We start from the raw sequence: 16,877 nt of genomic DNA, 5'->3' as shown, positions 1-16,877 counted from the left end.
CTGTTAGTGTCTATACCGGCTTAGTATTGATGTTTGTGCATGTTTCAGTGGCAGATGTCGTGCTCTGGTATTCACAGAAGAAGATTTATAACAACAGTCCTGGAGTATTTGACACCGCAGAGGTTGAGGCTGGGGGCACGAATCAATGGGATTAATTCGATTGAGATCTCATGTGTAATCTGGCTGGATCCACTGATTGACGGGGGGGGGGGCACAGTCTGAGATGAGACAGATTATGATGGATTAGTTTAATAATAAAAAAAAAGAATCTATGACAGAGGAGAGGTTGCATTTTATCTTCTTTTTTTGTTTTCTTTTAGTGATAAACTGACATTAGTTAAAATTATTTTATTGAATATTGGTTTTCAGTGGTTGTCAAACTTTTTATACTAAGTACCACCTGAGGATATATTGAGTTTTTGAAGTAACACCGTCATCACCAACCTTAATATACAGTGGTGTAAATAGGTCGATCAAAGTAGGCTACGGACTTTTCACAGGAGACAGATTTATTACCAATAAGATAATTTCCTCTCTCATCATCCTCCTCTTCCTCACATATAATTCACACACTGGTATAGTGAGATTAGATTAAGATGGCAGCGAGAGATATTACGTTATGAATTTTTTTGTTATATTAGTAACATGCATTTGTTACAAAAAAAAAAGATTCCCAACCCTCTCTGGTTGTGTCAGAATTCTCCTGTTTCCATTTAACAATCCATAAATGATATTTTTACAAGTCGTAATTATTTTTGGTCAGGATAATCATGACTGCAAATTTTCATAATGTCCCATCCCAATTATTCTGCATAGATATTAGTATTATTACTGCAGCTGTTCTCATTTAGGTAATGAATAGTGTTTGGAAAGGGATGGCGCACTGTGCTCTGTGGTGATCACTTGCCATCTGCCACATTCCCTGAGCTTTAATCTACGGAACAACACACCCGTCTCTCTCGCTTTGTGCCCAATATCATTACAGCTCTCTGTTTCTCGATGAGTTTATCACCTTTCTCCATAACCTGTTCTCAATCCCAGGACGGAGTTGTGCACAAAAGATTCCTAAAACCATGCGTCTGTGGATAATTATGGCCAGGAGACAGGGGGATTAATTCTCAATCCCTGCGAGTCTCTCCATAAACCTGCAACTGCGTCTCCAGGACGACTGCTGTCCCCGGGGGAAATGATGTCCTTATGTCACCGGGCCACGCATTTGCTCACTTCAATCTCCACTGCTGTCTGAGAACAATGACACTGCGGATTAAAGCGGTCTGTCTCCGGCACTGTGGTGGATGACTGGGACTCAGTCATAGGCAGTGAGCGCATCCCTCTGTGAACCTCATAGTGGAAAGTCTGCACTTGGTTATTTAGTCATGGCCTGCGGACATTTACACAACTCTGCTAATATGTTGCAAATTGACTCGACATGTGAAAGGAAACATCCTCCAATTGTTGTTGAACGTTTCTCATCCAGTATGGAGTAAAAAAGACTTTTGGAGGAATGTTTTGAAAGTGGTCTTATATCACGGCAACTTGGAATTAATTGTTCAAGTACTGCCTGTTCTTGTCAGCACTCAGCCAGTTCTGGGAATCTAGTAAAAAATGTGGTGATTACAAAAAAAGAAAAATGTGTTTGTGTTGTCAGCATATCCATCCCATACTGCACTACATCTGCTGGTTTCACCTTATCACTGATGTTCTTGCCAGTGACTGTCAGTACTAAGGCTAAGTTTCAGTCTGTTTTTTCTGTTATGGACTTGGACGCTGGTGAGTTAGTGTTTGGTTTTTTGCAGGAACAAATTAGAGGATCCCTTTGACCTCTGGAATTTAAACCTATCCTCTGTGCATGCCCTATCCTGTCAGCAGTGATCTACACCTTTCCTTATTGCTGCCATTAGCCTTTAAACTCAAACACAGTCATTCTGCCTCGTATACTCTATGACCTCCAGGGTGAAAGACTGGCCTGCATCCACCACATCCAACTCCAGATTGTTTCAATGATAGTCCTCTGGTGAAAAGGGATGTGAACCAAGTGACTTTCAATATATCTTCTGCCTTTGTTCTGCTTTTCATTCTTTCCTCTCTTGTTCCAGTCTTCTGTGCAGGAGATTAATAACTCCCTCAAAACAAACTTTGCAAAATGAATTTTCTTTGTTATTTCATAGTAGGAGTAGCTTGTAACAGGGGGACACAGTCAGTGTGTTGACATAATGTTAGAAACCAAAAAACAGAGTACTCTCCTCGTCTGACTAAAACTGGACTTTGTAAACATTTTAGACGTTATATATACAGAAAGAGAAGTTGTATAAATATATTTTCGCAAAAACAGGTGTGTAGTGTGGTGACGGAGACGTAAAATTGACGCAAATGGAGTATAAGTGGGCCTTAATACTAACAAGCTGAAAGAGGGCATATCGCCACCTAGCCTTGCACAAATCAAACCCCCCCCCCCCCACACAGTAGTCCATTTAAATGGCACAGACTTAATTGTGCCTGAAAACGTTGTGACTGATGACTCACAGATTTAAAGTTTACTACTGTAAATTGCTGGCATTTTTAGTTTAGTGGTTGTTCCTTTAATCCTCCAGGACTGGTCTCGTTTCCACCATGCTAACCTGTAAATACACATCCCGAAGGTTGTCATTTTCTCCCTGACCTCCCTAATCAGAATTGAGTTGTGGGAAGAACTCTTATTCTAGTTGTCATCTGCTCTTCAGACATAGGTCACATTGCCACCAATTTACTTTTTTATTATCCCCCTCTGCTTCTCTTTAATCCCCCGCTACCTCTGACAGTTTTCCCCAGCTCATGTACACAAGCCAGGTCATAAATTGTAGAAACATGCTGGTGTTTAAATCTTGTAAACCTGTGCACCCTGTCTTTGTGGGGAGGACTCCCACCTTATCCTCTGAAGAAATGGGCCATTTTGTAGAGAATTCCATAAAGCTCATTCCTCGTAAAGTGGGACTGTTTGGTTATTTTCCCTCTCCCTGGCCTCATTAAAGTGCCATTACTTGTTCAAGGTGCCCCACATTACTCCATCGAGGCACCGTCAATGTCTCACTGTATCATATTTGATAGCTCTCATATAAACTGTCCGAGGAACAAAGCATGAGATTTGTTGTTTGGTCACATCTGGCTCAGTTTATGATGTGAACAATGTCAGCAGTCAGGTTTCTGAGTTCATACTCTGTCTTTAGTGCCCGGACCATCATGGGCCATATGCACTGTACTGCTTTCATTTGTGCTGCAATTTGGAGATGAGACAAAATGGCCTGTTATCCAAACAGAGACACTGCTGTTTCACAACTCTGTTTCTATTTCATTGCATGGCACGGGTAAACAGGACACAGCCAAAATGAAAAAAAAAAAACATATTTTGTTATGTGTGTGATGCATTCTAGGCTGTCGCCAAGTGATTTGACTGGGCCTCAATGCTTTTTTTTTTTACTTTGTCTGAGTGGTAGAAAAAGCTCAAGGCTACTGTCTGAAGCAAAGTGAAACTCTGTCTAGTGGATGTCGTCTGACATGTGTCATCTTTGTTTTGTTTCAGTTGCCTTTCTGGGAGACATCGCTCTGGACGAGGAGGACCTGCGGTCGTTTAAAGTGGACAGAATAATAGATTTGGCTCAGAGAACTGTCCAGATTATCAATCACACAGACACAGGTAAAAAAAAAACAACACTTGTTCAAACATGACGAGTTACGGTGAAAACTCATGATCACGCAAAAGCTTAATCCTTTTTCACTCTTTGTTCCTAATTAGTCTCACCTCTCTGTTTTGCGTGAAAAACTTGGAGATGTAGCATGTCCCGATTCTTGTTGTATGAGTGAACAAGCACTTCAGATAAAGATTTTTTTATTTGCCACATTTCAGAGGGTCACGATGTCCCGGATTAATTATATCCAAGGAATTTAGTATTACCCTCATTACAGCTAACATTGTTTAGCATGTTGTGTAGCTACACTAACCACAACAAACTTGTTAGCAGTGTCTTTTACATACTATGCACTGGTCCACTGTGTAGTTTTCACCACAGGAGTTATGATTCAATTAATATATTGTAAATATATAATATTTTTTTAATATGTCACTCACTGTTTTTAATAATGTGTTCATTTTAATTTAGCTGCACAGCATGCTAACATTAGTTAACATGTTGTTTAGCTATGCTAACTAGGGATGCACGATCCACTTTTTTTCACTTCCGATCCGATCCCGATACCTGAATTTGGATATCTGCCGATACTATTCCGATATGGATGCTCTGTTCGCTTGAATATTATTATCATCATTATTGTGAATTTAATATAAGACAGTAATAAACTCCTTTATACAGGCAAGTATGATATGTACGAACATATGAATGTATGTCCCAAGAGGACTTACTTGAGGTAAGTATAAGGTCAGAAAAGGAAGTCATAAAAACAGGAAATCCTGTTGACAGGAAAAATCCCACCCTGACAACGAATATGCAACTGCTAGGGTTTCAAATTGAAAGCTATGAATTTATCAACATGTAGTTTTGGTTTAGCAGGGTTTAATTTTCAGTTTAAAACTTAGCCAACATTAATAATAATGTCTTCTACATACTATAAACTGGTCCACTATGTAGCTTTCACCACAGGGAGTTATGATTCAATTAATATGTTCCTTTTTCTATCACACATGAGGTTAATGTGTTTTTAATTTAGCTACACAACATGCTAACATTGTTTAACATGTTGTGCAGCTACGCTAACCACAACAAACCTGGTAGCAGCATTTTTTGCGCACCACACACTGTATTTATCAGTATTCCCAGGTGTTCCAGACATTTCTTGACATGTCTCCACGATGGCATGTTGAATTTCTGTCAAAACGTGTTACGTGATGATGTATCACATTAAAGGTGTGTCACATTTCATAGGAATAGATTTTAACCACAACCTATTGTAACTGTTTTACAGGGGAAGTGTTAGGGGTAAAAATTAGAGATGTTATTGGGCCTGAATGTGTTTGACGATCACTAAAGCCTCTTTCCCCCCATAAAAAAATAGCAAACTGGTTTGTCACTCAGGTTTTGTGTACCTGAGTGACCCATTTTGTATCTTTTATTTTAGTCCCATCTTTCAACTGCTCCGAAATGATGAAGTAAAAAGTCTCAACAAAAACATTCATGGCTTCTTACAGGGAAGATGAATGCATGTCATAGGAATTTGTATTGTTACCAAAAAATGGAAGTAAGATGAAGAAGAAAATAAGCATGTTCATCTGGTTCACTAAAGAAGCCAAAGACGAAAAAATCCTGCTTGCATCAAGCTGTCTTAATACATTCCCACTGGTCAAAAAACCCATTTAATCCAATTTTTTACACTGCGAAAAACTAAATTGATTTAGATTTTTTCAATTTAAGAGAAAACAAAATCTGCCAATGGGGTAAACAAAAGACTAGGTGGTACACCTAGCCACATTCCCACTGTAATGTGACTTAAAACAGGCCAAAACTAGTCAAAACTGGCCAAAATTGAAGTTCTTTAACAAATTAGGGATGGGTGGAATACAGATTTTTAAAATTACATCCTTCAAATACTGTGTAGAAATACAAAATAGTGCTTCTATCAAACATAGAAGGGCAAGCACACATTTGCAGAGAGCACACTCAACAGAAGATGTGCAGTTATTCTTAAAGTTAGGATTTCATGCAAACTGGTAAATTAATGCTTAAACTGTAATATCTTATTAAGACAAAGTTATCTTAAAATTAGATCATTATTCTAGTGCAACACTTGGCCGCCAAGATTATTTTTCTTTTCAGGCAAAAACATAAGAACAACTTCCCAGAAATTGGGCTTATTTTTTCCTTTGTTAAAAATGTTTTTTTTTGCACTGTGCCTGTGGGAATGCGGTTTCATTATAAAAACTGAAAATAACAAGGTGACTGCATCGCTTTTTCTCATTTGAGAATAATTACATACAAGGACACTGCACTACCTGACATTACAACAGCCTAACCACTCGGGATCCTCCCCGGCTCTCGGCGGCACCTGTCTGATTTCAGCTTTGTGTTTTTCATGAGCTCCTTTAAAACATTTATGCACGCCGCTCCCCTATTATCCCGGCCCATTGCTACACTTGTATCTCCATGTACAACAGTAATTGCTGGGCTTTGTCGGTGTAAATGTTGTTTTTAAATGAAAAAGCTGTATTTAAACAACAGCTGTGAGTCAGCAGGGGCCGATAGGCTTTGCAATCCCATAATCTACAGGTGAGCATGAACCAGCAAGTGTGTGCTTGTCGCCGTCTGTGCCCGAACAGTGTTTTTCCTCTTGAGTAAATGAACACGTTGAGAAAAGGAAATGTTTCCCAGGATTAAAGAAAACATTTCAGCTGCTCCTAAAAGTTCGGATTGATTGTTAAGTTTAAATATTGACATCCGAGGGAATGAAGTGGAGCTATGGGTGCAGGATTTTATACCTGTTGACGCTTTGTTCCAATGTTCCTTTCACTTTATCTAATAATAGTCATTTTATTTATATTGCTGTTTTCAAGCTCAAACAGAAAGTGCCTTTCAGATTAAATGAAAACAAGGGGAAAAAAACAGAAAGGAATGCCCCTCCTACTACTACCCAACCATATTCAGTCCAGAGCTGTAGCTAATAATAATTTGCATAACTTCTCAATTAAATTATTCATTGTTTGGACCATAAAATGTCAGAAATTGTTGATGTTTTTTTCCACCAAACGTTGAAATGATAATATTCTCAAATGTTTCATTTTGTCCATGAACCAACATTATTCATTGTTAATGATTTATTTGTTAAATGGAGCAAAGAAACCAGAAAAATAGACATTTAACACATTTATGCAGCTGAAAACTAATAATATAATAATATGACAAAGAAATCATTAAAATTTGTAATTTTGGTTTGTGCACACTTGAGAATATCATCATTTTGAGGTTTGGGAAACAACAATCAACATATTTCAATAGTTTCTGACATTTTATTGATTCGATGAATCAAGAAAATTATCAATAGATTAATCGATTATGAAAACAACCTCAGTACGACCACTGTTTAGAAACAAGATGGATATAAATCAGATACCTTTACACAACTAATGGTACATAACATTTACACTGTTGTTGTTTTTTTTCCTCCACACAAATTGCTTAAAAAGTGCCAAATATTTCATAAAGTTACATGTTTATCAATTTATTATGGATCTCAACGAATGGTAATGTTTTGTCATAAATCAGGGCAGATTTAACCATAACATTACTGAAGTAATCAGCTTGCTGATAATCCCCCTTTTTTGTTGTTGTTGTTCACTTTCTGCTCTGTTTATGATTAATCCTCAGGTGCTGATTAAGGTTGTTCTTATTTCAGGAATTGACTCAGATCAGCATGTTCAGTAGAAGTGAGTTTGTTCAGTCTGTGACCTCATGTCCACGTCCCACATCGAGCAAAGACCAGGGTCATGTGGTTCAATGAATAACACGATCCACAGAAAAAAAAGAGGGATAAAAATCCCTTAAACCGCCCCTGCATTACTACAAAATGAAGATTGTAGATTTAATCACGTTATTGTAATCTTCCACATTTTGTGTCCTCTTATCAGTTGACTGAGCAGATATTTGGCTCTTAATCAGGCGTTTTGCTCGACACATGTACAAGTGTACGTGCTAATTGATCTCTCCCGGCTGCTGAGATTTACTCCCGCAGACTGAAATTCGACAGAACACATTGTTCCGGCAAACTGTGTCTGTGCATGTTAATCACATTTTAATGAGAGGAGACGAGGACGAGCAGATTTTGAGGATAGTTAGATGAGCAGCAGACGCGGCGCAGCGGACGGTGTGAAACCAGATGCACTTGTTTTTGTTTGTTGGTTTTTTTTTTTGTTTTTTTTCAAAAGTCGCTTTAATTCTGAGGTCAATCCAGGTGGTGTTTTGCTGTAAAGTCTTCTTTTTTTAATTGCTGCTGGAGGTTTTTTCTTTTGTATAAATACCAAGTTGTCAGTGCACTGCTGAGATTCTGCAGAATTTCATTAAAGCAAGAACAAGAAAATAAGTTTTATACCTACAACAGTGGTGCTCAAACTTTTTTTTATACCAAGTACCACCTGAAGAAAATAATGAACACTGTCATCGCCATTGTTAAAATTCAGTGGTGTAAATAAACCGAGCAAAGTCAGCTGTGGATTTTTCACAGGAGGATTTTATCTTCTTTTTTTTTTTGACAGTCATTTGTTCAATTTTTATTCACACTAGAGGTTTATTGGCCAGATTATGGTCCTTCCGATAATCGTGGGTGCCCTGGGATTGTAGACTGATTTGAACAAATGTTCCTGTAGTGTGAGGGATAAACAGACACGAGTTTAACGTCATCGGACGCATCAGAGTCATGATACTTACGACTGAACAGGGATTGGGGGCGTGAGCAGAACCCCACAATAACCAATGAGAGCGAGTCGACCGGCAAACGGATGTTGCGTACTTTTGTTTAGAACTGTAACGTGTACAAGCAAAGTTGATTCCATGTCTTCATCCACAGTTTTTTTTGCATTTCCCAGCACAAAACATTGCGTACACACAACAGCTATTAACTGACGATGACGACAGTCCGCCTCCATGTCTGTTCATATTCTGAAGTCACGTATAAATCAGGCGAGTCTCTGTGAGATCCCAAATCCCTGAAATCGTTTGACCACACACTAGGCGTTCAGTGTGTGGTGCTCTTGACTGGACGGGATCGTCCAGTTTGTGCTTTCTCAGGATTAAAACATTGGAAAATCAGTTACAAAGTTTCTTGTTAAAATCAAGTCAGATTTGAAAAAAGTACAGTAAAAAAGTAAAATTACCACCTGACAAAATAGTGAGCTCTTGAAGTGACACCATCCTCACCAACGTTAAAATACTGTGGTGTAATTAGGCCGAGCAAAGTCAGCTACAGACTTTTCACAGGAGGCAGATCACTCTTTGATCACATAAGCTGGTATATACAGTAGAACAGTGTTTCTCATTTTCCTTCCAATTACCACCAAAGGAAGCTCGCGTACCACAATTTGATTTGAGAACCATTGACCTAGAAGATACCTGCAGACCTGCCAAGTTCCATTGCGAACATTTTTTCAAAACTATTTCTAATTTTCAAAAGAAGAGTTTTTAAGGACCCAAAATGATGTCAATAAATGGAAAATAAGTTACCTCTGTTCTTTCCATGAACAAAACATGTGTCCTTTTTGCTTCGCTGTGACGTGACATGAGTGATACAATTCTCAGAACTCCTCTGGATGTGATTTAAAATGGCGAGAAATCCCATATGTTTCTGTAAAAAGAAAAGGGGGGAATTTGCTGCATGAGATGCACTGAAGCGTGACATTATTTCCAGATGTAGTGCGCTCCATAATGAGATAATATACAATTAAAATGTTTCAACATTAAGCTCAATTTTAGATAACGAAAACTCATTTAATTTTATAGTTTGTCAGTTAAATTACTCCTCCAGTGATATACAGTAAGAGGCTTTAATGTGACATTTTCGCTGACTTTTTTTTTAAAAGTTGGGAAAGTTTCTCTAAAATGTAATGAGTTCAAACCAGGTGCAGTTTTTCCCTCTGTGTTTGCTTGAGTGTGTGTTGTGTAGCATATGGATGTGCAGTTGCAGCGCTGTAAGGATTATTGTGCTGTATGTGTGTGACACGCACGGGTGTCTCCTATTATAATCACCAGGTTTAGGTGGGAGCTTAGTCTCCATGGTTACTCTCAATTTATTTGCGTTGAGTGACATTTATGGCAAAATTAATTTGAGAAGAAGAAAAGGATTCGGCTTCAATAAAATCCCTTCGTGCAAAACAGGGAGAACAAATGATAATTGGAATTTCTTTTTTTTTTCAAATAGCATCGCACCTTTGTGATCATGTCCTCACTTTTTCTTCCATCGTACGATACAAAATGTACTGAATAATCCAACCTGTTGTATTTTGTTGTAAATTCTTAGGATTGGCCAATCAGAACAGCCGTAACAGGCAAGGCTCACGCCGCAGGAAAAGAGCTGCCACATCCAGACCTGAGCGTGTTTGGCCTGAGGGCGTGATTCCTTATGTCATCAGTGGAAACTTCAGTGGTAAGTAACAAAGATTCTCCCTCTAATCAAATGTGTACATGATGTAATGTGGAATAATGACCTTTTTATGACTGCGCATTGTAAAAAAAACATTATACGCTTATGTGGTTAAAATGACTAGAGTAGGACACGCTGATGCTTTTTACGCTGAAGGATCAATGAATTCCTCGAGGAAAAAAAGAAAAAGGAATTGATACAAAGAAATGCGCTGATGTCATTGCACTTCTCTAAGCCAGAAGACACAGCAGGACTTGTTGGACCAAACGTGGACTAATGTTGTAGGAACTTGCCACCAGATGCTCCCTTTAAACCTTTGGGGGTTTTTTCATTTGAATTCACTTCAGTGTTTCAAATATACAACGATGTGTTTGCACGACTCAAAAACAGAACATTAGAAGATCCACAGATTACCAGTGAAGCCAGTAAATGTGCATTTACATGACCTAATGGTGCTTTTCATTATACAGTTCTTGCACAACTCGGCTCTATTTGGTTTGGTATCAGTTACGCTGTTCGCCTTCCATTACTTCTTAGAACCTCCTCAACGTGGGTGGGGTCATCATAGAACACAAACACACACACTGGTGACATCAAAGCAGTTGTTTTTCGGTGTAACTGAATCATTAGAATCAGTTCATTAAAGAAATGAGTTCAGTACATCCTGCACAGAAATGTGTGTGTCATTCGTTCATTCATTTTTCATTCATTTTTCAATAAAATGAAATATGTATATATAAAAAAACAGATAACGAACAATTCCTGTTTTGACCAGTTTTGAATTTTCTATCTAACGCAAGTTACGTGACCCGTAGTTTGTGTAACCCAGAAGTGACCTGTGACAGGGGAGCTTCACAAAGGACAATGATAAAACTGTCTGTAAATCACCAAACATTTGCATTTTCATGCTTTTGGCTGGGAAATGCTTGTTGTCCATTTTTATTTTTATTTAATTTTCTAAAGTGTGTGTATTCTTGTATTTGTGGCTTTGTGAGGACAAAAAAAATGCAAAAACCATACGGAGTGAGGACATTTTGGCAAAGTGAGAACATTTCATCTGGGCCCCACAGCCTTTTTCAGGGTTAAGACCTGGTTTTAGGGGTGGGGTAATGGTTAGGCATTTAGTTGTGATGGTTAAGGTAAGGGTAAGGGGCTAGGAAATGCATCATGTCTATGATGTGTCCTCACGAAGACATAAAAACAAGTTGTGTGTGTGCACTTCTATTTGTTACCTCTTTAGGACCTTTTTTGTCAGGAACAGTAGTCCTCATGGAGACTAAAACCTGGTTCTAATGAGGCAGAACCTAATGTCTGAGGAACTGGAGATTTAAATTGCGGTTAGGTTAAGGTTAGGGTTTAACTGTTTATAGATTACACTTTGTTTAGGCTGTCCAAATGAATGAAAGTCAATGCATGTGTGTGTGTAACTGTGTAACTGTGTGTGTGGGTTTTGGCTCCACTGATCTCTCTGTCTCTGTTCATTCTATTCAGGCAGTCAGCGGGCTATATTCCGCCAAGCCATGCGGCACTGGGAGAAGCACACCTGTGTGACCTTTATCGAGAGGACACAGGAGGAGAGCTATATTGTCTTCACCTACAGACCATGTGGGTGAGTCAGTGGGGTTTTTAGCTCCCACGTGAAGGAACTGAACAATGGTCACCCTCTGCTGAGCCTTCGTTATTGACAGCTAATTATTTAGCTCCTTAGTGAGTTCTCTTTCCTTCCCTCCCTTCTCGGCAGCCTTCCCCCTTTGTTCGTCCTCCCTGTTCTCACAGTCTCTATCTGTGTGAGCTGTTGTTTCAGCCGCAGACCAGTCGTGTACGAGTCAGACGCTCAGTGTTTCAATGTTTCCTGTGCCTCATCATCATCATCATCACTGGTTTGTGTCATATATGGTTCACAGCAGTACTGCACCCGAGGGACAGACTTATACACGCAACTCTACATCCTCCCATTTACTGCACTGCACTGAAGCTATTCTTAGTCAGTCAGTATGTTTACATGACTTTATTGTCTTTTAGATTATTGTCACAATCGATTAATCTGTTGATTATGTCCTCGATTAATCGAGTACTTGTTTGGTCCATAAAATGTTAGAAAATGTTGAAAGACTTTCATCAGTGTTTTAATGATTTCTTTGTCACATGGAGCATAGAAAGTAGAAAATATTCACATTTTAAGAAGCTGAAAAATCAAAGAAAAGCCCTCAAACCAATTATCAAAATAGTTAATAATCAATTAATCAAACTATTGTCTTTGTCCGACTTGAAGAGGACTTTTAAAACATACGCAGGCATGTGAGTCCGACTGAAATTGTACTACATTTCGGACTAAAATCAGAATATCACACCTAGATAATGTGGTTGGGAGGGAAATCACTATAGTAAGAATATGTTAAATTCGACCCAACCTGTCCTAAGTGTCCTGTACCTGTTCCACAGTTCCCACGTGTCAACAAACGTGCTTGTTGTTTTTGTTTTTTTTTTGCTATCTTTTACATCAGTTCAAACTCAACGGCCAGTGAGCAATTTCAAGTTGATAATAAAAATAAAATTAAGTAAGATTAAACAAAAAACATCGTTGGCTAATGGCTATGCTAATGTCTGTAAAATGAGTGTGTGCGTTAGCATTACGCCGGAAATGACTCAGACATTTTCATCGCTACCAAAATTGGCAACTAAGTAATTGGCATGCTAACCCAAAACCCCATGCACTGCAGTAATTTCACCCTGGAGTGAAAGCTGATTAAACACATTCCCAGTCATCAAGATCCGATTTAAACTCAGGATTAAACATGTTTGGGTTTTTTTGACATTTAGTGTCTCGTGTTTCAATGTTTCCTGTGTCTCGTCATCGCTGACTAGTCTGTGGCAAAGATGGTGTCCAGCTGAACTGCACTCGCGGGACAGACGTCCACACAACTCTCCATCCCCCGGTTTACTGCACCGGAGTTATTCTCAGTGTCCACTCAGCAGTTCTGCTGTGCTGTTTGTGGCTCTCGTAGTTGCTAAGCGACGACTGACAACCTGTTTGAACGTGCAGGACTCTTATTTAATAATGGATGAAATATTTTTTTTAATTAAAACCCTTTGCTGCCACAGTGGGAACACAAACCAGCACAACCTATTAATTTGTGACGTTGTGAAAACGAGGGCAGGGATGTTAGGAGAGGTATTAGAGAGGCTCCCGGGGGTCTCACAAGCCTAAAATGCCCCAAGAGTTCCCATGTTTTAACCAGATTTAGACCACAAACTGGAAGCATTAAGTCATTACTCACAATGCACTTCTTCCACTGATACGTATCATTTAGGATAAACAGCTTTCACCGAAAGCTGATACAGCTCATGAAACGCAGAGTTGTTCCAGCCAAAGGCTGGCAGCCATTTTTAGCCCGGTAGCTGCCCTCTGGGGCAACAGGGATGACATTATCCACGCGGGCGGCAGTGGTTAGCAGTGGGAACGCTCAACTCTGCTGCATATTCAGCAAGCCCCCATCTGTCCTGTGCAAAGTTCAAGGCGTGTCTCGGGAGAGCTCTGGCTGGGCCGGCAGTAATTAGAGAGCGGCCGTCTGGGCCACAGGGCCAGTGATGTGTGTGCCCGTCCTGCAGACTCCCACACTGAGCCTTTCATGTCACGCTGAGATGGAGCGCTGCCGTCGGTCCGCCAGCTCCCACCGTCACTCGCAGCATTTGCATTGGCAGATGGATGAATGAATGTTACTGCTGTAAGTGTGGATGACGGGTCAGCGCAAACAGAGCTGAGGTTGTTGAAGTGATGTCATTGCCATCACAAGCTTCTTCTTTATAGACTGTACACACAGAGAATGTTTAAACGTATAGACCAGTTTTTCCTCAAACGTTTTACACCAAGTACCACCTGAGAAAATAATTAGCTCTTGAAGTAACAACATTATCACCAGCGTTAAAAACACAGTGGTGTAAAGAGACTGAACAAAGTCAGCTACAGACTTTTCCCAAGAGGCAGATATAATATGCTCTCTCATCATCCTCCTTTTCCTCACTTGTGACTTTTATTTTAAGCATTTGCCCTCACACAAGGATCTATTGGAATTCCTGGATATTTTTTTTTCTTCCTGAAAGGATCACATTTATGAGGTTCTAAACGTTGGTGAAAAAGGGCGACAATTGGCTCACAAATTGAAAAAAAAACTTACTATGTAAAAGTCCAAAATGGCTCAGTAGTGCCCCTAAAACTAAGTTGAACAAAATTTCAAGAATCTTGGTGGAAACATGTCACAGCCCAAGGAGAACAAAAAGGTCTATTGGGACAATGGCCTCAACTCAACAGGAATTCAGCCATTTTGAATTTGCTGTCCATCTTGGCGATTTGCATGTTTCGTAAAAGAACAAACTCGTCAGGCGCGACCATGGCAACCGTCGTAATTTTGGCAGTTTTCTACCATTTGCCACAAATAAGGAAGTGCCCTGTAACTTCTCCGATCATGTACCCTGGTATATACAGTAGAACAGTATGTCTAATTTCCATCCAGGTACCATCAGAGGAAGGTTGTGTTCCATTGGTGGCACCCATACCGCAGTTTGAGAACCATAGGTATAGGAGACATATTCTTCCTAACTTGGAAACATGGCTTTCTGTGTCTCCCTCTGCAGTTTCCACTAGCGTCTTTTTTTTAATGTATGAAAACATTAAGTCTAGTCACCATGTGCTGGCCTCAGTAACACTGCCTCTCTCTGTCTGCGTGTCCTCACAGGTGCTGCTCCTATGTGGGTCGCCGTGGAGGGGGCCCACAGGCCATATCCATTGGGAAGAACTGTGACAAGTTTGGCATTGTGGTGCACGAGTTGGGTCACGTGATCGGCTTCTGGCACGAACACACGCGGCCCGATCGAGACGAACATGTCAGCATCATCAGGGACAACATTCAGCCAGGTACGAGAACATGAGAACGCCAAGCAATAATGTTAGAGAGAAAAACGTCTCTTCTGTACACACACACAGAGCAGACTGAGATTGTAATAACACAAAAAACACCAGTGGGGGTAAACACTCATGATCTTCTACCCACAGACTCAAGAATCGTGACAAGTGAAAATTGAATTTTGGCAGCTCATGCCATGAACTTACACAGGTGGTTCATTTTTGTCAGTAGTAGTTTGTTAATTTGTGAAGTGAAGTTAAAAAGTCTGTCCTAAACATTCTCCATCACAACCCTACATACCTCCATACGTCTTTTGCATTGGTATGGACATTTCACACCACTTCCTCTAGAGGGCAGTGCTGAGTGCAGACATCGACAAACACAAAAACAAGAGGTTATTTTATTGTGCTTGATCTAAAACAGACCGAAACGAAAGCAGCAGATTCAGTGTTGGTAAAATGTTAGATCACTGAATGTAAGTCGTCCCATTACCAAAACACAGATGCTTGTAATTCCACACCCGACTCTTTGAAAACTATCCAATCCAGTCGAACTTTATTTGTAAAGCACTTTAAAACAACCACAGTGGACCAAAATGCTGTACAGAATAATACATATGAGACATAAAAGCTCACACGAGGCAATAAAATACATCTAAAATAACTTGAAAGACATAAAACATGGGTAAAAGTAACAATTAAACATAAATAAATAGAAACAAAAATGACTTATATTGCGTCAAAGGCCAATGAACACTATATCAATATAGAAAGGGGCCACAATATAAATGCTGTATATATTGAGATACAATTTTCTTCAGTATTGATATAACAAAGGTTCACTATATTTCTTTTCATAAAGAAGTTTAAAAAATACAATGATGAATGGTTTCTTTATCTTTTTGGATAAATGTTGCTCGGCCAGGATGATATTTAATGTAAAATGGTGTTCTGACACATATTTTGGCTTCAATTAATATTGAAAATCGCAGGAGGCCGTATTGCGATTTTGACCATTTCTATTAATTGTTCAGCTCTACTTAATTGTGTGATTTTTGCTGCTGTCTGTTAGCAACAGTGAAAAGGTAAACAATGTATTTCAATTCTTATTGGAATGGCTAATGGCCCAATGAAGAAATGATTAGACGATTGTTGGTGATTTGGACCCAAATTAGATAGAAATTCAGGATTAAAAGCAACAACTCGTTTTAACCTTGTGAGATATGCGAGTGCAATGATGGAGATTTGGAGTTTTTGGTCATGTTTTTAGGTTCTGACGTACACACATAATGGTTCACAGTGTGACTCAGCTTCATATCTCAGCTTTTTCCCCTTTTCCCCTTTCACAGGACAGGAGTATAACTTCTTGAAGATGGAACCAGGGGAGGTGGACTCTTTGGGAGAGGTCTATGACTTTGACAGTATCATGCACTATGCCAGGAATACATTCTCCAGGTAGGAGCCAAACCACGTTCCACCCCAGACCCGAAAACTGGCCTTAGATCAAGGTCGGCCGAGCTGCTCTCTCTCACTCTGTTGTAACCTTTTCACCCATCCTCTTGTTTTCCATCTTTGCAGTTGATAGTGTTTTACGACTGTATAGATCCTGCAGCGTACCAGGTGTCCATGATAAGCTGGTGTGTTTGCCAGACCTTTAAGGAGGGGGAAAGAATGAAAAGTTAATTCTCCTGAATAATAAATCACTTGGAAATAAACATGTAGCCCGAGGACAAGACCTCAGTGTTACTGCAATGTCTGTCTTGGCTCAGAAGGGTTTTCTTTATAGTTGAGATTTAAAGAAAGAAAACTGGTGTCTTGGGATGAAGTGGGTGTTTATTAGCTCCCACAAAAGCTCATTTATCTAACC

General features: G+C 39.5%; 1 protein-coding gene across 2 annotated transcripts in view; it reads left to right on the top strand.

The window, feature by feature from the left end:
- Positions 1–16,877, top strand: part of bmp1a (bone morphogenetic protein 1a) — a 51,315-nt gene that overhangs the window by 8,968 nt on the left and 25,470 nt on the right. For both annotated transcript variants that reach the window (XM_058636428.1, XM_058636429.1), the window contains exons 2-6: positions 3,557–3,670; positions 9,988–10,113; positions 11,602–11,719; positions 14,844–15,022; positions 16,360–16,465. In XM_058636428.1, coding sequence (XP_058492411.1) covers positions 3,557–3,670; positions 9,988–10,113; positions 11,602–11,719; positions 14,844–15,022; positions 16,360–16,465 — 643 coding nt within the window. The remainder of the gene's footprint in view (positions 1–3,556; positions 3,671–9,987; positions 10,114–11,601; positions 11,720–14,843; positions 15,023–16,359; positions 16,466–16,877) is intronic.

Source organism: Solea solea, chromosome 8 (assembly GCF_958295425.1).
Source record: "Solea solea chromosome 8, fSolSol10.1, whole genome shotgun sequence".
NCBI classification, from domain to species: Eukaryota; Metazoa; Chordata; class Actinopteri; order Pleuronectiformes; family Soleidae; genus Solea; species Solea solea.
Note: the sequence above shows the minus strand (reverse complement) of the source record. Positions and strands in the feature narration are given on the sequence as shown.